General features: G+C 39.5%; 1 protein-coding gene across 9 annotated transcripts in view; it reads right to left on the bottom strand.

Annotated features, from left to right (window-relative positions):
- NBAS (NBAS subunit of NRZ tethering complex) overlaps positions 1–21845 on the bottom strand; it is a 339915-nt gene that overhangs the window by 50359 nt on the left and 267711 nt on the right. For 8 of the 9 annotated variants that reach the window (XR_004521674.2, XR_012325807.1, XM_033837994.2 and 5 more), the window contains 3 exons: positions 21322–21537; positions 17702–17904; positions 15493–15582 (listed from right to left, as the gene is read on the bottom strand). Coding sequence is in view for 7 of the 9 variants with exons in the window: in XM_033837994.2 (XP_033693885.1) it covers positions 15493–15582; positions 17702–17904; positions 21322–21537 (509 nt within the window). In the remaining 2 variants the exon portion in view is untranslated. Of the gene's footprint in view, positions 1–3257; positions 3907–15492; positions 15583–17701; positions 17905–21321; positions 21538–21845 lie in introns of those variants that run through there. The other variant, XM_033838002.2, reaches the window with a different exon arrangement.

The following is a 21845-nucleotide window of genomic DNA, read 5'->3' as shown; positions in this document are numbered from 1 at the left end:
AGAGTACTAGTTTGTACTGGATGATCAGGGATGAACAATTATATGATCTGTGCCTTCAAAGAATTAATAATACAATGAAACAGAAAGATTTCACAAATGACTATTCTCTAAATATTAACATAATATAAATGTGAACAATTGTTTTGAAGAAAGAGTAAAATCGGGGAAGGCTTCACAGAGGACGTGGCCTCTGAACCGGATCACAAAGGGCAAATGGAAGGCACATAAGTGGAAAGGTGGGAAAATATAATCCAGATAAAGAGAAGAGCAAGGGAAAAAAAAAAAGTCCAAGATTTCAAAGGACATAGCATGTTCAGGGAGCAATAAAAGCACAGATGGCTGGGGGTCAATCAGAGGAGACAGCAAAGTGAGGACAGGTCTCCTGACCTGGATAACCAGGAGCTCGCACACAGGCTGCAAAGGTGGCGCACGTTCAAGCTCTGAAAACACAGGCTTTGCAGACATCAGCCCAGATTCAGTTCCCAGAATGACCACTTCCTGACAGCACTACACTGACCAAGAAGTCACGCAACGGTTCTGAGCCTCAGTGTCTTATTTGTAAATTGGAGATAGATAATAACCCCTTACTCGTGGAGTGGTTGAGAATGAAATACATAAAATGAAATAATAAAGCACATAATACATTATCTGGCACATAACGAAGAACTTCAATTAGTGGCAGCAATGATTACTGAGGACATTGGTCTTACCTGGTGTGGAATGGGAATGATGGAGGGTTTCTGAGCAGTGAAATATCATAGTCATGTTAGTGCTTAGAGAGGTGTGCAGGCCGGGGCATGCTCAGGCCCTTTTGGTGAGGCCTGCACTGGTCAAATTAAGTGTAATTCAAGAGAAAAGAAGATTAAAGTACATTTTGGGCTTTGAGTCCAAGCCAGTTTCACATAATAAGAAGCTGATATTTTTGACCCTGTCACCCAAGTGCCAAGAGGGGAGCAGGTAGGATGAGCTAGAATGGGAAGAAGCTGGAGTCATGAAGACCGGATGGAAGTTATGAAAATAATGCAAGACCTGCATACAGTGAACAAGAATGAAAATTGTTAATAATAATAACTATGAAAGCTTACTGTGTGCCATGAATTACATCACTTCATCGTCACTATCTTTTTCATGTATTCTGTTATCATCTCGTTTGTGGATAAGGAAGTAACCAAAGAGACGTTTACTAACTTGTCCACAGTCACACAGTAAGTCGTGGAGCCAATATTTGAACTTAGACGATGTTACTGCTTTGTCAATCACTATGCAATGCTACTGAACCAAATGGGGGCAAATTCCGGAACACTGTGGCAGTAGATTAAAATTATTCAGGTACTGATGTGATACAGAGAGATTATTATCATAGCGTTTTCCAAGTCATTAGATTCCTTTTACCTAACAACTTGCTGTGCAGTTGATAACATTGGACATTTTGGAAAAAACTGCTCTAAGTTTTGGTTGATAGTTCAAATACACAATAAAATTACGAAAACTCATTCCTAAAACAGAAACATTGTGCTCTAGAAGCACTATGTTATAGATGAGCTTGGCTATATGCTGTGAACATTTGTGCTCAATAAGACTGCACAGAAATGAAAGGCAGCTCTGTAGGAAAAGCTGTCCAGGAAATCGACTAGACAGTATCTCCTAAAGTTTTTAGCTGCAAAATAGTTTACATTTTAATTTCAATTTGAGTTTTTAAAATTCGTAGTCTTTCTTGTGATTCGGCAAATACACACACACACACACACATATACAGAGGCAAAGAAAGAAAAACAGAATGTTAGAATTGTGATAGAATGTTAACAATTGGTGAATCAAGGGGAAGAGAATAGAGTCATTATTTTTCAATCTTTGCAACTTTTCTGTGGGTTTGAAATTTTTCAAGATAAGCAGGTGGGTAAAATATAACCAATTGCAACTTTCTTTTTTTAATAAATGTATTTATTTTTGGCTGCGTTGGGTCTTCATTGCTGCGTGTGGGCTTTCTCTACTTGTGGCGAGCTGGGGCTACTCTTAGCTGCGGTGCACAGGCTTCTCACTGCGGTGGCTTCTGTTGTTGCAGAGCACGGGCTCTAGGCTCACGGGCTTCAGTAGCTGTGGCACGCAGGCTCAGTAGTTGTGGTGCATGGGCTTAGTTGCTCCGCGGCATGTGGGATCTTCCCAGATCAGGGCTTGAGCCTGTGTCTCCTGAATTGGCAGGTGGATTCTTAACCACTGCGCCACCAGGGAAGCCCCCAATTACGACTTTTACAATGTAAAAAAAAAAAAAAAACAGAATGGGAAGGAAAATGATTCCATTTTTATAGCATTTTATGGAGGCAAGGAGAGGGTTTAATGAGCTTAGGAATAAAAAGAGAACATGATTTCAAAACGTTTTTACCTTATTATAAAAGAGATATACAAATGATTTTAAAAAGATGTAAAATAGGTAATAGAGAAAAATATCTCAGTTTCATTGCAAATACACAGACATTTGCTTCTACCTCTTTCCCTAGAATGAGGATTTCTGTGGTGGGGGGAGGTTATTGTACTACACAGGGTAATTCAGTACACTATTTTTTAAAAAAAATTAACTACTAAAGGAAACACACACACTTTCACACAATCAGTTTTGGCTCAAAAGATAAGGAGTCTTCTGAAATATACGAGTAGTTCTATTAACAGAAAAGAACAAGAGCAGCAACAATGACAACAAAACTAGGTTCACTGAATGATTAATTTGAGAATATGATGTTCTACTAGGTAAGTAAGGTAGTATAGGAGGATATTCACAAAACTACAAAGGAACAGAAAAGAAATGCCAACTAAACAAAGGCAATTATTGAATCAAAGAAAAAAGACAGATTCTGAGAATATTAATAAGCTGATCCTTTGTATAAGAGTTTGCAGATTCTGTATGGCATAAACGTATGAAGATAACCCAACCTTGAACTTAAATGATTATGGTCTATTAAAAGAGACAGTAATTATGAAAACCACTTTATATATCATGATGCACTACACAAAATAAAACTGTTCTTATTTCAGAATGGGAGAAGGAAAGACTGCATTCAGACAAGACAAACATAGACCTCTGTGATTTCTTCTAAATATAAATGTCATAGAACTGGAATGCCTGAAGGGAACAGGAGGTCACTCTGTCCAACCTTCTAGATTGAAGTTATAAACCAGCAGCCAGCGTTTTGTACTGGCTTACACAGTATATACCAATGTTTCAAAATTTAGAAATTTTACACAATGAAGATTTACCAGCTCTTCTTTTTTTCTCCCGCTTTATTGAGATATAATTGGCATACAGCACTGTCTAAGTTTAAGGTGTACAGCATCATGATTTGACTTACATATATTGTGAAGATTACCATAGTAAGTTTAGTGAAAATCCATCATCTCATGTAGATACAAAAAGGAAAAAGAAAAATATGTTTTTTTTTTCGTGTGATGAGATCTCTTAGGATCCACTCTCTTAACAACGTAGCTCCCCTTTAAATGCTGGAAGATAAGGACTCACTGGCAGCTGTTTCCCTTAGATAAGGTGTCCTGAGCTCTCAAGTACCCCTCTGCCTCCAAACTTCCTACCTTCCCTTAAGCCCTGTCCACCTTGCTCATTTCCATTACCTGCCTGGCCTCAGTAGGAAATGAGTTTGCAAACTGATCTGTACCATGCTAGGCTAGATGGAGGGAGAAGGACAGGCAGGTGGGCGGGCCCGGGGTGGAAAGCAAGTAAACGTGAGTGAGCGAACAGTGAGAGACGTAAGTGCCCATATTCTGGGTCGGTCCCTGAACTCAGTTAAGGAACCGATCCACACACTGCGCACACTTTCCTCACTACACATGGAACGGGGTGGAGCAGACATTTCCCAGGACAACGTCTTCTATTCATCAGCTCCCGTGAAACAACTGGGGCACCTGACAAAGAGTAAAAGGGAACTGAAAACAAATGAATGCATAACGTGTTAATGGCATTGCAGTAGTATAAAAAGTGTGATTTTTTTTCAAATAATTATCATAATCAAGTTATATTAAAAGACAAATTCCTACAAAGGCAATAATTTTGGTGTGTGCAGAATTCCAATCTCAAATCTTAACTTTTGGTAAATAAACACTAACAACGTCTTTGTGGCTGCTCTCAAATGTACGCCAATCAGAAAATCTTCTTGAGGTTCGTTCATCAATAGAAACATGGACACATCGCACTGTAATGCGGCAGAAACGGCAGCTGTGAAGTAATAAATATGGCCTTAGGTGGCCCCAAGGAACACTGCAGTGGTAGAGTGGATCCACCCTCCTGGTTGGCGACCATGGCTTTCAGCAGGGTTCATATCCCAGAACAGAGGGCTCATGCACTGGGGGTACTTGGAGATCATCTGATGATTCACTTTGCCTCACAGAGCGGGAAGAGTAAGTAGAAACTGGATTCAATTTGCTCTAGTGGGCTTTCTTTATCTTTTCCTTTTTTGGGGGGGGGCGGGGTCTTTTGTGTGCTTTAAAAATAATGTGAAGTCCCTAGGTAACTCCAAAGAGCTCAATGAAGCCTGAATGATCTGACACTGTTCAATATACACGAAGCTTTAAGACAGCTGAAGCTGCTACTGTGATTAAGCAGCAATTTAAACAAACAAACAAAGACTCCTAAAATACTCAGTAGTTTTGAAGGAAGTCTTTCTCCCTCTTTGAATGGTGCACAGAGGAATTCCTCATTAATTATCTGTTCTCTGAGTGGATTTACTTCTGTACATCCTTTTGAGAATCACTAATATACTGGTTCACACTTGTGGGTCATTTCTGTTAGGAAATTTTTTAAAGGTATATGAAGGCAGGGAGTAGAAAAGGAAATAAGGCCAAGGCAGAAAGAAGGAGGTGGAAGCAGTGAGAAAATGGAGGAAAGTAATGCCTTAAGACCTTGCGAAGTTCAGTCTATGGACTAAGGGGCACTTGGGAGCTGGTTGGAAACGCAGAATCTCAGGCGCTACCTACACCTACCCAAGTAAAATTTGTATTTTAATAAGATCCCTGGGCAATTCCTAAGCAGAAGGACATTTGAGAAGCACTGCCTTAACAGTCCATTGCAGACTCTTTAATGTCAGAAAAAGATGAGATACGGTAAGAGTAATTCACAACATGTCTTTATCTGGGCGACCCCAGACAATCTACAAAACCTGTCTGACCTTCATTCCCTCATCTGTAAAATGCAGATCACAATAATAGTAATATGATAGGGTGGTTCTGAGAACTGCGTGAGTTGTTAAATGAGAATAAGTAATGGATGTTCATTAGATTTTTGGTTTTAAACCGCATCAAGGTATTTTCTTAGTTCCTGGTTTAGTGGGTATATTATTTTAGAACATTATAATTTTAGCTGTTGAATTTTTTGAAACATTTTTTTCCCTAGGCAAACTAATAAACTAATCCTTAACACAAACTAGAAATTTAAAATATACTCTCAAAATATGATGTTACAGATATACATAAATACAGGCACACCTCACCTTATCACACTTCACTTTATCGCACTTTAGACACTGTCTTTTTTTTAACAAATTGGTGGCCACCCTGCATTGAGCAAGTCTACTGATGCCATTTTTCCAAAAGCATTTGCTCAATTCATGTCTCTGTATCACATTTTGGTAATTCTCACAATATTTGAAACTTTTTCATTATTATTATATTTGTTATGGTGATCTGTGATCAGTGATCTTTGATGTTCCTACTGTAATTGTTTTGGCATTTTTTAGCAATAAAGTATTTTTTAATTAAGGTATGCAGAATTTTTTTTAGACACAATGCTTTTTCTGTACAATTAATAGACGACAGTACAGTATAAACATAACTTTTATATACACTGAAAAACCAAAAAAATTTGTGTGACTTGCTTTATTGTGATATTCACTTTATTGTGTGGTCTGGAACCAAACTCTCAATATCCCTGAGGTACATCTGTAATGGGAGAAAACATACACGCTCATAAAATAAATTTAATAGGCACAAGCCTCTGAATAATGATCGTACTCTCATCTTTAACTGTAGATGTTATAAAAGGTTTTTGTCAGAAACAGACTCACAGACACAGAGGACAGACTAGTGGTTCCCACGTGGGAGTGGGGTGGGGGAGGGATGGATGGGGAGTTTGGGATTAGCAGACGCAAACAATTATATATAGAATGGATAAAAACAGGTCCTACTGTATAGCACAGGGAACTATATCTAATATCCTGTAATAAACCATAATGGAAAAGAATATGAAAAAGAATATATATATATATATATATATATATATATATATATATATATATATCTGAATCACTTTGCTGTACACCAGAAACACAACATTGTAAATTAATTATACTTCAAAAAGATAATTTTTTTTTTTAAAGGTTTTTGACAAAATGGAGCCCGCGTTTTGGCAGAGCTGGAACTCCTGGCTCAGGGTCTCTCCCCTCCACTGCCACGGAGCTGCCCTGGAGCCCCAGGGGAGGGCGGCCTCACTGAGGCTGCTGGCTCTGGAGGGGCCCCACTGGCCAAAGCCGCGACCGTCCTGGGGACCACGGGCCAGTTCCCTGAAACCTGGACCTCGAAGGCCACCTTTATACACACAAAGAAAGGGTTTTTCCATTTGGAAGCCAACATGTCAGAGCGGACGCGCCACCCTGAGGGCACTCTCAGAAGGCCTACTGGCTCCCGGGCCCACCAGGAAAGAGCAGCTTCGGCCCAGGTTTGGCGGCGCCGGAGGAGGGCGGGGAGAGAACCATGTGAATGAGCTCCGGAGTCTGAGTGCAGCACAGTTTTCTGAAGAAGCAGGATGCTGATCTAGACGTGGAAAAAGACCAGTCGAGCAGCTGTATTAGAAGACATGTGGTATATATGCAGTTTGTGATCCATGGGGGAAATTTTGCCAGGTGGCTGACAGGGTCTTGGTGCTCCGGCCGGGTGTCAGGCCTCAGCCTCTGAGGTGGGAGAGCCAAATTCAGGACACTGGACCACCAGAGACCACCCGGCCCCACGTAATATCAATTGTCGAGAGCTCTCCCAGAGATCTCCGTCTCAACACTAAGACCCAGCTCCACTCAACGGCCAGCAAATTCCAGTGCTGGACGCCCTATGATGCCAAACAACTAGCAAGACAGGAACACAACCCCACCCATTAGCAGAGAGGCTGCCTAAAATCATAATAAGGTCACAGACACCCCAAAACCACCGGATGCAGTCCTGCCCACCAGAAAGACAAGATCCAGCCCCACCCACAGGCACCAGTCCCCTCAACCAGGAAGACTACAAAAGCCACTGAACCAACCTCACCCACTGGGGGCAGACACCAAAACCAATGGAAACTATGAACCTGCAGCCTGTGGAAAGGAGAGCCCAAACACAGAAAGTTAAACAAAATGAGAAGACAGAGAAATATGCAGCAGATGAAGGAGCAAGGTAAAAACCCACCAGACCAAATAAAGGAAGAGGAGATAGGCAGTCCACCTGAAAAAGAATTCAGAGTAATGATAGTAAAGAGGATCCAAAATCTTGGAAATAGAACGGAGAAAATACAAGAAACGTTTAACAAGGACCCAGAAGAACTAAAGAACAAACAAACAATGATGAACAACCCAGTAAATGAAATTAAAAATTCTCTAGAAGGAATCAATAGCAGAATAACTGAGGCAGAAGAACGGATAAGTGACCTGGAAGATAAAATAGTGGAAATAACTACCGCAGAGCAGAATAAAGAAAAGAGAATGAAAAGAATTAAGGACAGTCTCAGAGACCTCTGGGACAATATTAAACGTACCAACATTCGAATTATAGGGGTCCCAGAAGAAGAAGAAAAAAAGAAAGGTTCTGAGAAAATATTTGAAGAGATTATAATTGAAAACTTCCCTAACATGGGAAAGGAAATAGTCAGTCAAGTTCAGGAGGCGCAGAGAAGTCCCATACAGGATAAATGCAAGGAGAAACACGCCAAGACACATATTAATCAAACTATCAAAAATTAAATACAAAGAAAAGATATTAAAAGCAGCAAGGGAAAAGCAACAAATAATATACAAGGGAATCCCCATAAGGTTAACAGTTGATCTTTCAGGAGAAAATCTGCAAGCCAGAAGAGAGTGATAGGACATATTTAAAGTGATGAAAGGGAAGAAGCTACAACCAAGATTACTCTACCCAGCAAGGATCTCATTCAGATTCGACAGAGAAATCAAAAGCTTTACAGACAAGCAAAAGCTAAGAGACTTCAGCACCATCAAACCAGGTCTACAACAAATGCTAAAGGAACTTCTCTAGGCAGGAAACACAAGAGAAGGAAAAGACCTATGAAAACAAGAGGGAGGAGATATGGGGATATATGTATATGTATAGCTGATTCACTGTTATAAAGCAGAAACTAACACACCATTGTAAAGCAATTATACTCCAATAAAGATGTTAAAAAAAACCCCAAAATAATTAAAAAAATAGTAATAGGAACATACATATTGATAATTACCCTAAATGTAAATGGATTAAATGCTCCAACCAAAAGACAGAGACTGGCTGAATGGACACAAAAACAATAGCCATATATATATGCTGTCTAGAAGAGACCCACTTCAGACCTAGGGACACATACAGACTGAAAGTGAGGGGATGGAAAAAGATATTCCATACAAATGGAAATCAAAAGAAAGCTGGAGTAGCAAGTCTCATATCAGACAAAATAGACTTTAAAATAAAGACTATTACAGGAGACAAAGAAGGACACTACATAATGATCAAGGGATCGATCCAAGAAGAAGATATAACAATTGTAAATATTTATGCACCCAACATAGGAGCACCTCAATACATAAGGCACATGCTAACAGCCATAAAAGGGGAAATCAATAGTAGCACAATAATAGTAGGGGACTTTAACACCCCAGTTTCACCAATGGACAGATCAACCAAAATGAAAATAAATAAGGAAACAAAAGCTTTAAATGTTTCATTAAATAAGATGGACTTAATTTATATTTACAGGACACTCCATCCCAAAACAAGAGAATACACTTTCTTCTAAAGTGCTCATGGAACATTCTCCAGGATAGATCATATCTTGGGTCACAAATCAAGCCTTGGTAAATTTAAGAAAATTGAAATAGTATCAAGTATCTTTTCTGACCACAACACTATGAGACTAGATATCAATTACAGGAAAAAAACTGTAAAAAATACAAACACGTGGAGGCTAAACAACACACTACTAAATAACCAAGAGATCACTGAAGAAATCAAAGAGGAAATCAAAACATACTTAGAAAAAAGACAATGGAGACACGACAATCCAAAACCTATGGGATGCAGCAAAAGTAGTTCTAAGAGGGAAGTTTATAGCAATACAATCCTACCTCAAGAGACAAGAAGCATCTCAAATAAACAACCTAACCTTACACCTAAAGCAATTAGAGAAAGAAGAACAAAAAACCCAAAGTTAGCAGAAAGAAAGAAATCATAAAGATCAGATCAAAAAAATGAAAAAGAAATGAAGGACACGATAGCAAAGATCAATAAAACTAAAATCCGGTTCTTTGAGAAGATACACAAAATTGATAACCCATTAGCCAGACTCATCAAGAAAAAAAGGGAGAAGAAAATCAATAGAATTAGAAACGAAAAAGGAGACAACTAACATTGCAGAAATACAAAGGATGATAAGAGATTACTACAAGCAACTATATGCCAATAAAATGGACAACCAGGAAGAAATGGACAAATTCTTAGAAAAGCACAACTTTCTGACAGTGAACCAGGAAGAAATAGAAAATATAAACAGATCAATCACAAGCACTGAAATTGAGACTGTGATTAAAAGTCTTCCAACAAACAAAAGCCCAGGACCAGATGGCTTCACAGGCGAATTCTATCAAACATTTAGAGAAGAGCTAACACCTATCCTTCTCAAACTCTTCCAAAATATAGCAGAGGGAGGAACACTCCAAAAATCATTCTACGAGGCCACCATCACCCTGATACCAAAACCAGACAAAGATGTCACAAAGAAAGAAAACTACAGGCCTATATCACTGATGAACATAGACGCAAATATCCTCAACAAAATATTAGCAAACAGAATCCAACATAGCACTTAAAAGGATCATACACCATCATCAAGTGGGGTTTATCACAGGAATGCAAGGATTCTTCAATATACACAAATCAATCAATGTGATACACCATATTAACCAATTGAAGGAGAAAAACCCTATGATCATCTCAGTAGATGCAGAAAAAACTTTCAACAAAATTCAACACCCATTTATGATAAAAACTTTTTAGAAAGTAGGCATAGAGTGAGCCTACGTCAACATAATAAACGTCATGTATGACAAACCCACAGCCAACATTGTTCTCAGTGGTGAAAAACTGAAACCATTTCCTCTCAGATCAGGAAAAAGACAAGGTTGCCCACTCTCACCACTATTATTCAACATAGTTTTGGAAGTTTAGCCACAGCAATCAGAGAAGAAAAAGAAATAAAAGGAACCCAAATCAATAAGTAAGAAGTAAAACTGTCACTGTTTGCAGATGACATGATACTATACATAGAGAATCCTAAAGATACTACCAGAAAACTACTAGAGCTAATCAATGAATTTGGTAGAGTAGCAGGATACAAAATTAATGCACAGAAATCTCTTGCATTCCTATACACTAATGATGAAAAATCTGAAAGGGAAATTAAGGAAACACTCTCATTTATCATTGCAACAAAAAAAATAAAATGTCTAGTAATAAACCTACCTAAGGAGACAAAAGACCTGTATGCAGAAAACTATAAGACACTGATGAAAGAAATTAAAGATGATACAAATAGATGGAGAGATATACCATGTTCTTGGACTGGAAGAATCAACACTGTGAAAATGATTATACTACCCAAAGCAATCAACAGATTCAATGCAATCCCTATCAAAGTACCAATGGCTTTTTTCACAGAACTAGAACAAAACAACTTCACAATTTGTATGGAAACACAAAAGTCCCCAAATAGCCAAAGCAATCTTGAGAAAGAAAAACAGAGCTGGAGGAATCGGGCTCCCTGACTTCAGACTATACTACAAAGCTACAGTAATCAAGACAGTATGGCACTGACACAAAAACAGAAATATAGATCAGTGGAACAGGATAGAAAGTCCAGAGATAAACCCACACACCTATGGTCACCCTATCTTTGATAAAGGAGGCAAGAATATACAATGGAGAAAAGATAGCCTCTTCAATAAGTGCTGCTGGGAAAACAGGACAGCTACATGTAAAAGAATAAAATTAGAACATTCCCTAACACCATACACAAAAATAAACTCAAAATGGATTAAAGACCTAAATGTAAGGCCAGACACTATAAAACTCTCAGAGGAAAACATAGGCAGAACACTCTATGACATAAACCACAGCAAGATTCTTTTTGACCCACCTCCTAGAGAAATGGAAATAAAAATAAAAACAAATGGGACCCAGTGAAACTTAAAAGCTTTTCACAGCAAAGGAAACCATAAACATAACGAAAAGACAACCCTCAGATTGGGAGAAAATATTTGCAAATGAAGCAGCTGACAAAGGATTGATCTCCAAAATATAAAAGCAGCTCATGTAGCTCAATATCAAAAAAACAAACAACCCAATCCAGAAATGGGCAGAAGACCTAAGTAGACATTTCTCTAAAGAAGACATACAGATGGCCAAAAGGCACATGAAAAGCTGCTCATCATCACTAAATATTAGAGAAATGCAAAGCAAAACTGCAGTGAGGTATCACCTCATACACGTTAGAACGGGCATCATCAAAAAATCTACAAACAACAAATGCTGGAGAGGGTATGGAGAAAAGGGAACCCTCCTGCACTGTTGGTGGGAATGTAAATTGATACAGCTACTATGGAGAACAGTATGGAGGTTCCTTGAAAAACTAAAAATAGAACTACCATTTGACCCAGCAATCCCACTACTGGGCATATACCCTGAGAAAACCATAATTCAAGAAGAGTCATGTACCACAATGTTCATTGCAGCAGTATTTACAATAACCAGGACATGGAAGCAATCTAAGTGTCCATCGACAGATGAATGGATAAAGAAGATGTGGCACATATATACAATGGAATATTACTCAGCCATAAAAAGAAACGAAATTGAGTTATTTGTAGTGAGGTGGAGGGACCTAGAGTCTGTCATACAGAGTGAAGTAAGTCAGAAAAAGAAAAACAAATACTGTATGCTAATGCATATATATGGAATCTAAAAAAAAAAAGGTTCTGATGGACCTAGGGGCAGGACAGGAATGAAGATGCAGATGTAGAGAATGGACTTGAGGACACGGGGAGGGGGAAGGGTAAGCTGGGACAAAGTGAGAGAGTGGCATGGACATATATACACTACCAAATGTAGAATAGCTAGCTAGCGGGAAGCAGCCGCATAGCACAGGGAGATCAGCTCGGTGCTTTGTGACCACCTAGAGTGGTGGGAGGGGGACGCAAGAGGGAGGGGATATGGGGATATATGTTTATGTATAGCTGATTCACTTTGTTATACAGCAGAAAGTAACACAACATTGTAAAGCAATTATACTCCATAAAGATATATTAAAAAAAAAGGTTTTTGACACTATTTCAAATCCCTAGAAGACTTAACCCTGATATCTAGAAGCAAGAATGTGGCCAAACTTAAAAGGACGTCTGCCTGGACAGGTGGCTGCTGGCTCCACTGGTACCTGCCTGGGTGCTGTGGTTTTATGTCGTTTACCCTTAGCACAGGTAGCAGAAGAGGGAAAGGGGGCTTCACGGGAGAGGCGGGAGCTGCAGTTAAAAGGTAGATGATATCTGTACCAATATAAAAAGTCAAAGGAGGACATGCTGATGAAGGCATAAACTGTCTAAAAATTAAACACAAGACTGAACTCTTGGTGGTACCCATTAATACACACACCATAATTCTGACTTTTCAATCTCTCTGCCAGGAATGTTATGGGATGGTGTATGCCTCACCTAAGAGCACGTGCATATATGTGTGTGTGTGTGTGTGCGCGCGTGCGCGCGTGTGTGTTTGTGACAGCTGACAATGTATATGAAGAGAGACGATTTGCCGTTTAAACAGATGCCATAGTGGGCAATGCGTGTTCACATTACAGGGCTGGGACTGAGGGAGGGTTAGGGGCACACACGCCTGGCGTGGCCTCCTAGAGGGTTAGTCAGTCATGTCAGACCAAGTAACGAGCAAGTGACCCAAGAGCATTACTCTATCTTTATTTATTTGATTTTTTTAATTGAAGTACAGTTGATTTACAATGTTGTGTTAGTTTCAGGTGTACAGAAAAATGATTCAGTTATACAGTCATATGTTGTTTTTCAGATTCTTTTTCATTATGATTTATCACAGGGTATTGAATATAGTTCCCTGTGCTATACAGTAGGACCTTATTGTTTACCTATTTTACATATAATAGTTTGTATCTGCCAATCCTGGAGCATTACTTTAAAAGAGTTTAAATCCCCATGTCACTCTGAAGACCCCGCTCCGCGGGAACTACCTAGAAAAGACAGAGCGACTCCCCGCTGTGACTCGTGGACACGCTCTCAGGGAGGAGAACTGAAGCCAAGCGTGTCAGGTTTAACTGTCCACATTCACAGAACACTTGCCAGGAATAAAAGTTATGACTTTGTCCGTCTTCCTCTTTTTCTTTTTTAAGCGAAAAAAAAAAAAGTTCACTTAAGTTTTTTGTTGTTGTTAAGGAGCCTTTGTTATTCTGTGTCTCTGGGATGAAAAGTAAGATCTTGTTCTGATTCTCCATTCCCCAATGTCTTCCTCTTTGGAAATTGAAGTTTAAAAAAAGTCTGTATTCAAGTGACCCAAGGTGGATTCTTCTGTATATCTGGCTGGAAATTCACTAAGAAAAACACTGCTTTCTAATTTTTTGAGATGTTCCCAGTGGGACGAGACTGAGAGACCCCACTGGAAGGGGCTTAAAGCAGTGCCTGTGGAGATCCCTCTCATCATGTGAGGCCTGGATCCGGGTCCAGGTACCTGACAGCCACTGTGCGACAGCTCACAGGGGAGCGGTGAGCTGAGAACTGACTGATGGGCTGTGACTGGAACAGCAGCCGCTCAATGGACCTTCTAGAGAGTGGCTGAGGGTTTCCCACACAGCATCTCTGCCCACCCTGCTATCTGCTGCACCTGCCCTGTTGAAGCAGTGTCCCTGCCTGGACCACACCTCCTCCTTCTCGCAGACTCAGATGTCACAGACCAGCTCCAATGCCGCCCCGTGTGGATCGTGCCCTAACTTCCCCGGGCAGAATAAGCCACTCCCTCCACCTTGCTTTCTGCACAGCGCTGACCACTCTGTTGTGTGGTAACTGGGAGCCCAGGCAAGCTGGTCTCCCCTGTAAGACTCTGAGCTCCTCCTACCCAGAACTAACTGTTCATGACTGAGCACGGAACATGACACACACTAAACGTGCAGAACAGTGATATTTCTTTTTAGAATAAGAAGCCCATGTTAGCCACAGCTGTGGCTTCCTTACCATTTAAAGACCCACAAGCGAGGGAGTTTAGAGAAAACGTGCAAAGTAAAAGGCACAGTAAGTCGAGGGCCCTGCTGGCCATGTTTGCCAGACCCATCCATATGGCTTATCCTATGTTCTTTCCCTCAAACCGCGGGCCCAAAGCGATGCGTGGAGACATTCTATAAAGGTATCTGAGCCCTAAATTATGACGCAGGGACAGACCGGACTCCTGGCTCTATTTCCTAGGCCTCTGACTCTGGGCAAGTCAACTCCTCTCCCCCAATAACTGGAAGGCAATATGCAAATAAAAACAGTATTACTGAATGAACTATGAGGGGGTTTCTCAAATACGCTTCATTATTATTGTATCAAAGAAAATTGGGGTGAGGCCTTACAGGGTTGCCATGGATATCAGACATAGGAAAGATCTTCGTCAACTCTGGGAAATACATAACTGTCATTCTGCTGTTGTTGTTATTCCAACTACTACTACCAGTGCACCTGAATGAAAGATTCTTTCTTAAAATGGTTTGGAGACACACACATTCCTAGACTTATAAAGCCTCTACACTCTCAGTCCTCAGACAACACAGATTTAACATATATAAAGGTTTTTAAAAATAACATATACACTCTAGGAGTTTCCATACTTAATCAGTACAGTTAACCTCCTGGAGATGTAAACCTCTGCTCTCCTAAGAAGCAGGGCAGGTTCCTCTCCCTGGCCACCCTCAGAAGGAGGTGGGAAGAGACCACACTCTCTGAGGCCAGCAAGGCCCAGGAGAGAAGGAGAGGGTCCTGTTGGAGCTGATGGGCTAAGAGTACAGCTGGGAAAACGTATCTCCAGAAATTCCTCAGCTCTTCCTTCAGAACCACCTAGAAAAGATGCTTAGTCACGGAAGCTTCATAAACATGGATATTAAAAGTAATCCTAGGACTCGGAGGAACGCCATTCAGTGAGACCCACAAACCGCTCCAGCCTTACCCTTTGTCGACACTGGCGTGGACGGCTGCAACAACCCCTTCCAGGACGCGGAGAGGGTCCGCCGGCCCCCCGAGGTCAGCACTGCCTCCGCTGCGAAGGGAGAGACAGAGAGAGGAACGGAATCAGAACAGGATGGCTCAAGCCTCAGAAACAAGTGGACATTTACACTCGGATGAATCCAGCTGGATCTCGGCACAGCATGTACCGCCAGCTCATAGCCGTTCGTGGTATATGCAGCCCACAAGGGTACCAAGCCCTATACTGTGTGCTAAGGATGTGGAGATGAAACCTCTGCCCTTAAAGAGCTCACAGTCTAATACAGACTTGTTTTCCTACCAAGAGAGTAGAGGAAAAGGGGAAAAAAAGAAGGAAAAAGACAGAGTAAGAAAATCTACTTGCCTTCTGTCATCCAAAAATTCAAAGATATACTCAATGGGCATCAAAAATAAGAGCTACTTTAAGCATTAAGTATATAATAATCTAAATTCTCTAGCTGGCCTTTGTTTCAAAACACTAATGTTTACGTGGTACTTACTAGGTAGCAGGTACTGCTAAGTGCTTCACATACACCCTGACAGTTAATAATCTCAACAGCCCGTGAGACAGGCCCTATTATGCCCATTCTACAAATGCGTATGTCTGGAACTCTACTGAATTCTGAAAACGTAACAGAGGAAAGAGAAGTTTTAGATGAGTTTTTGAACAGTTTGTTAGATGATTTAAACCAACTGCTGCTGTATGTTCATCCCTTTGTCATTTTATGCCTACTAAATTTCACTAACTTTCTAAAACGTAAATGTTATGGACATAGTCAATAGCAATTTGTTTTCCTTTGAAAAAGAGGTAGGTGAACTGAAGTTCCCCTTCCCGCCACTACTGAAAGATTTAACTCATTTTTATTGAATGTCTCCTGTACACTAAGTCTAACATTTATTAGATCAGAACAAAATCTTCAGTAGTAGAACTGGGCACAGGAAAAAAGAAAGGAGTATAATTTATGTCAGAATTTTATAGACATAAAAATATATCATATTTTAATTATATGAAAATGTACAATTTTTGAAAAATAAACTAAATTATATTCAAAGCAGTAATTTTTCAAATTTTTATTTTTGTGAGCTTCATTTAAGCCTTGATTTAAGAAATAATAAAAGATAACTGAATCAAAAAGGTATAAAACATGGTAAACAATTATCTGTCATCATTTGAAAGAGGAAAGTGGCTCTTATAATCACAACCACCACCAAAACATAATAAGCTCGTAATAGAATAAAGCTTTATTCATTTCATATTTGCGATTTCTAAAAAGTGTTACACTATTTCATTTCTCTCCCTGTATATAAAATTACCAGATACCTCAGAGCATTAAGGTGAAAACCGGATGAAGCTGGGTAATTAAACTGATGAAGCCTCATTTGATTTCAGTTCAGCTGCTGAAAATTGACACGCATTTAATCAAAAAGTTCCTCAAGAGCAACACAGAATTACAAAGAATGCTTAAAAGAAGAATAATTTAAACACAACTAAATCTTTTAGGCTAATTGCATTATTCACAGAAAGCACCTGATGCCTCACTATTTTCTAAGCTCAACTTTCCCTTTTTCCTAATCCCCTTGGATGTATTCCTACAAAGATACCAGCCTATCGACAGAAAGCTAGAATTTCTCAGTTGTCAGTTTTATGCCATTAATTGCAGGTAAATAATGTCCTAAGATACTTAACACATGTCCAACTTCTTCAGCATATGATTAACCTTGCCTTGTGTACTTCAAAACAAACTTCTGGGAGCTGGTTTCCCACTGCTACAAAGAAGGGGAATTAGAAGAGACAAGCTCTGAAAAATCCATGCTGAAGTCACATGACAGTCTGACACTTAGCGACCTGCTTCACATGCCATTTTGGCCTTTCCCTTATTTCAAGAATTATCTGGGTGCGAGAGAGGGTCTACCCAGAAGTTAGCTAGCTTCTTGACATGTTACACACAGGACCAATGACAGAACACTGCCACGGTTCTGCATTCGCAAGATGTTTTAAGACATGAGACTGAGAAGTCTCATCATAATCTCTCACTTTTTATGAAGTACATCATACTTTATAAAATGCTCCTACATACATGGTAGTATTTTACCTTTCTAACAACCGTGAAACAAGCACATTACTGGCAAAGTATCAGCTCAGGTTCCCCTCAGTGACTGTTTTATAGCTTTACCTCAGCGCAGAGACGATTTTCGTTATTGCACCGTGTACTATATCCTTAGGCGAGACGTCAAGAGGGCCAACGGCCACCTCTAGCAGCTGTTGAATCATTCTTAGAGGCTGACCGTCTAAACACATGGCCACGGCTTGAGCCTGAACTTTCCCTTTTTCTGATCGAGACAGATCATAGAGGTAACTATATTTCTGCAGCGTTTCCTGCAAACATAGGGAATTCAACATGTAAATATCAACTAGGAATTACATGTCTACATGGACAGAGTGAAATATACTTAGAAGCTCTCAAACCAAATACGCTATGACCACAAACACCACATGGAGGAATACGCAGGGGTTGTTAAGAGCTTGGTCTCCAGGGCCACCCAGGCTTGAGTGCAATCCTCGCTTTAATTAGTAAGCCACTGTGATCTCAACTTTCCAGTATCTATAAAACGAGGATGAGGACAATCACTTCTTATGAACAGAGGATGTCATAAACATTCAATAATATAAAAATCAGTCCTTGGGCTTCCCTGGTGGCACAGTGGCTGAGAGCCCACCTGCCGATGCAGGGGACGTGGGTTCATGACCCGGTCTGGGAGGATCCCACATGCCGCGGAGCGGCTGGGCCCGTGAGCCATGGCTGCTGAGCCTACGCGTCCGGAGCCTGTGTTCCGCAACGGGAGAGGCCACAGCAGTGAGAGGGCCATGTACCGCAAAAAAAAAAAAAAAAAAAAAATCAGTCCTTTAGCACAATGTTAGGCACAAAGTAATGCTCATTAAGGGCAAATTTCTCTATTATTATTATTGTGCTATAACCACATGATAGGTATAATCTATTAAGCATCAACTATGTAAACCCAGGTATTGTACATATGTCATCTAATTTAATGTTTATCATTATCCCACAAGGAGTTTTTTAATTAGCTCCACTTTACCAAAAGGGAAATAGAAGACCAAAGATGTTAAGTAACATGTCCAAAGTCACACAGCCAGACGTTAATGGATCTTAGGATTAGAATCCGAGATTCTACTTTCCCCACTGCACTCTCCCACTCCACACTGCCTGCCCCTCTTTGATAATACTGTACAAACTAACATGACAACAAATAACTTAATAGGACATCAGCTACCATTGTTCAGCGTACCAAATATGGCCACTTGATGTTAATAACACTTTCCAACTTTCACAAGTAATTCTCAGTATAACTGCTTTGTCTTTCAAAACAACCATGTGGAAATCTAAACATTAACTGGAAATTTGATGATATTGAAGAATTACTATTACCTTTTTTACTGGTAATGCTGTAGTGGTTAAGTTTAAACATATCTTTCAGAAATAGATATGGAAGGATTTGTGGATGAAATGAAAAGATGACTGGGTTTTCCTTTAAAATGGTCCACAGGCGCATAGTAAGGGTAGGTGGGGTAGGGGTGAAATAAGATTGGTCACATTTTTTGTGACCAATTGTGGAAGCTGGGAGTTGGGCACATGAGATTTCATGTCACTGTTCTCCCCATTGTTTTCTAAACTTTCTATTAAAAAAAAAAAAGACTGTGAGTTAGGCAGGGCAGTTACTAGTATCCCTACTGAGACAAGGGGAAACTGAGGCCCCTATGGCCTGTAATTGAAATTGCACTAACCTTCTTGAGTATATAAGATGGTCTTTCACACAGTATATATAAAGAGATTAAAATCAAGGCCTGAACTTAAAAGGGACAAATATATGAGGTTGAAGTTACTTCCAGCATTTGCTCTGAAAGGCGCCTTAACAAAATCATATAATGTTCAATTTAGGAATCAGAAGAGGCTCCTATTAGACCATCCACGATCTAACATCTGCAAGTAGCTATTTGGTCCCTTTAAATCCAGCTGAAGCAAGCGGCTGATTTTGTTAATAACCCCCTTGGCCCCATATACACTACTCTCGCCACTGAAAGACAATACTTATTCCAAGGAGAGTAATGACGGTTCTCCAGATATGAATAGAGAATACTTGATTAGAAAAATGAATACATATTTTAAAAGTTTTATACTAGTGAGTATAAATCACTTTTACCCGAAGATCCAAATTTTACCCTAGTTCTTATAATTATTGATTATAGAACTGTATCAACAGGATAAAATCAAGATTGGTAAAGCCAATCTGCTCCCTGCAAAGGCTTCTATATTGCTCATACCATTATTTAGTATTATTCATTAGATAGCCTAACAGGTGCTGTAAAGTACAGAATGAAATAAAAGTGCTATCAGACTTTTGAACTCTTCCCATTATCTTTTGCACGAGGGGCTTACATTTCTGTGTCTCATACATATTTTGAAGTCTCCCATTTGTTCATTATCTGGACTCCTCTCCACTGACTGATCTTTCTGGTCAGGAATATTTTTTACAAACCAAGAATACAATTCAATAAACTTGTAAGGTTTAAGAAAAATAAAAGAGGAGGTTAGTGGCCACTTACAGGTTCATTCACCATAGCATTAAAGGGCAAATGGAATTTTTTTTTATATACCTAAACGCTGTTTTCACCTAGATGAAGATCATTTACTTATTGATTTGTCAACTTTTAAGTTATGGAAAAGAATATTAAAATTTCCATGACTGTGACAATACAGAAGAAAAGCTCCAAAAGCTACAGAGGGTTTCCTCATATAGTCCCAACACCCTGGTCCCCAACCTCATCATGGCAGGGGCTCCTGACTCTCATGGGGTGCTTTCTGAGACACCATCAGGGTCTCAACAAGAAACCAACTAGGAACAACTTTATTAGCCAAAAAAGTCATATCAATAATGAAGTTATACTGGGAAATGCAACATAAAAACAGGATGAGTACATATAATTTAAAAAAAAAAAACTGTTGAAGCAGGCATGGATGGCTATTTCTGAATTTTTCTGAAGTTTAGGGGGAAAAAAATATATCACTATTCAACTGGACAGCAAAACATCTACCAGCTAGAAGTAGAGCTTGAGAACCACAGTCTTCATCATTTCTCAGCTTTAGCAACCACTTTCTCACCCCAGGCACCCATCCTGGCCCCCCTTCTCCCACCCCTCTCACCTCCTCACGTCCTTCCTCCCCAAGTTATCAATTGTGTTAAGTGGCCTAAAATCCTTTTTAAAGAAGCGAAAACTGAATTGACAATCAAGAGATAATGAAGAGGTTAAAGGATAAAGATTTAAGACCATTATCTGGAAGATTTGGAGGTGGGGGGAATAAATTAGGAGTTTAAGATTAACATATACACACTACTATGTATAAAACAGATCAATAACAAGGACCTACTATATAGCACAGGCAACTATATTCAGTGTCCTATAATAAGCTATAATGGAAAAGAATCTGAAAAAAGGAAACACACACACACACACACACACACACACACACACGTGTGTATATATATATATATATATATATATACATAAATAAAACTGAATCACTTTGCTGTACACCTGAAACTAACCCAACATTGTAAATTAACTATACCTCAATAAAAAAATGGTTATTGAAAAAACAAAACCTACAAGATTGAAAACCCTATCAAAACTACGAATATAGCTTTAAAGGATAAATGAAAGAATACACTGGTATTATCTGAGTGAGTGAGCACACAGAAGAAGTCTGCATTTCATTACCTGCTCACTATTCTTCAGAGAAACGATGAAGCTGTGGTTGAGGGTTTCCAGGTGAGCCAGTGACTTCTCCAGATGATTCAGGGCATCTGCGTAGGTCATCTTAGAATCACTAGCCTCTTGAACGTCTTCTGAATTTCTTTTCCTTGGCTTCTCAATAAAATGTTTGACTGTCTTAATAGCCTTTCCAGTCATTTCTTTACGTGCTTCCACAGATAGCTTTAACAAACAAACAAACAAGAAAGACAGGAATTGAACAAAAGTGAGACAAATCACCCTACATTATTACACATGGCATATGTAAAAGATATTAATGTGGTAGAGAGAACAAAAGTAAAATTTTAATATATACAACTTTAGTGAAGGGGACTTTTGCTAGACTGGTTTTTCTCCCATGAAGAAAACAAAAATAGGGAGGTACCACTTGCACTATTACATGAGCAAATACAGCTTTTTAAATGCTAATACCCCAAAGCAGGTGGTGTCTCGATGAAACTAAAAGTCAAATAGATTACTGGTTACAGTGA

Source organism: Tursiops truncatus, chromosome 14, assembly GCF_011762595.2.
Source record: "Tursiops truncatus isolate mTurTru1 chromosome 14, mTurTru1.mat.Y, whole genome shotgun sequence".
Classification (NCBI taxonomy): domain Eukaryota; kingdom Metazoa; phylum Chordata; class Mammalia; order Artiodactyla; family Delphinidae; genus Tursiops; species Tursiops truncatus.
This window is presented reverse-complemented; position numbering and strand designations above follow the sequence as displayed.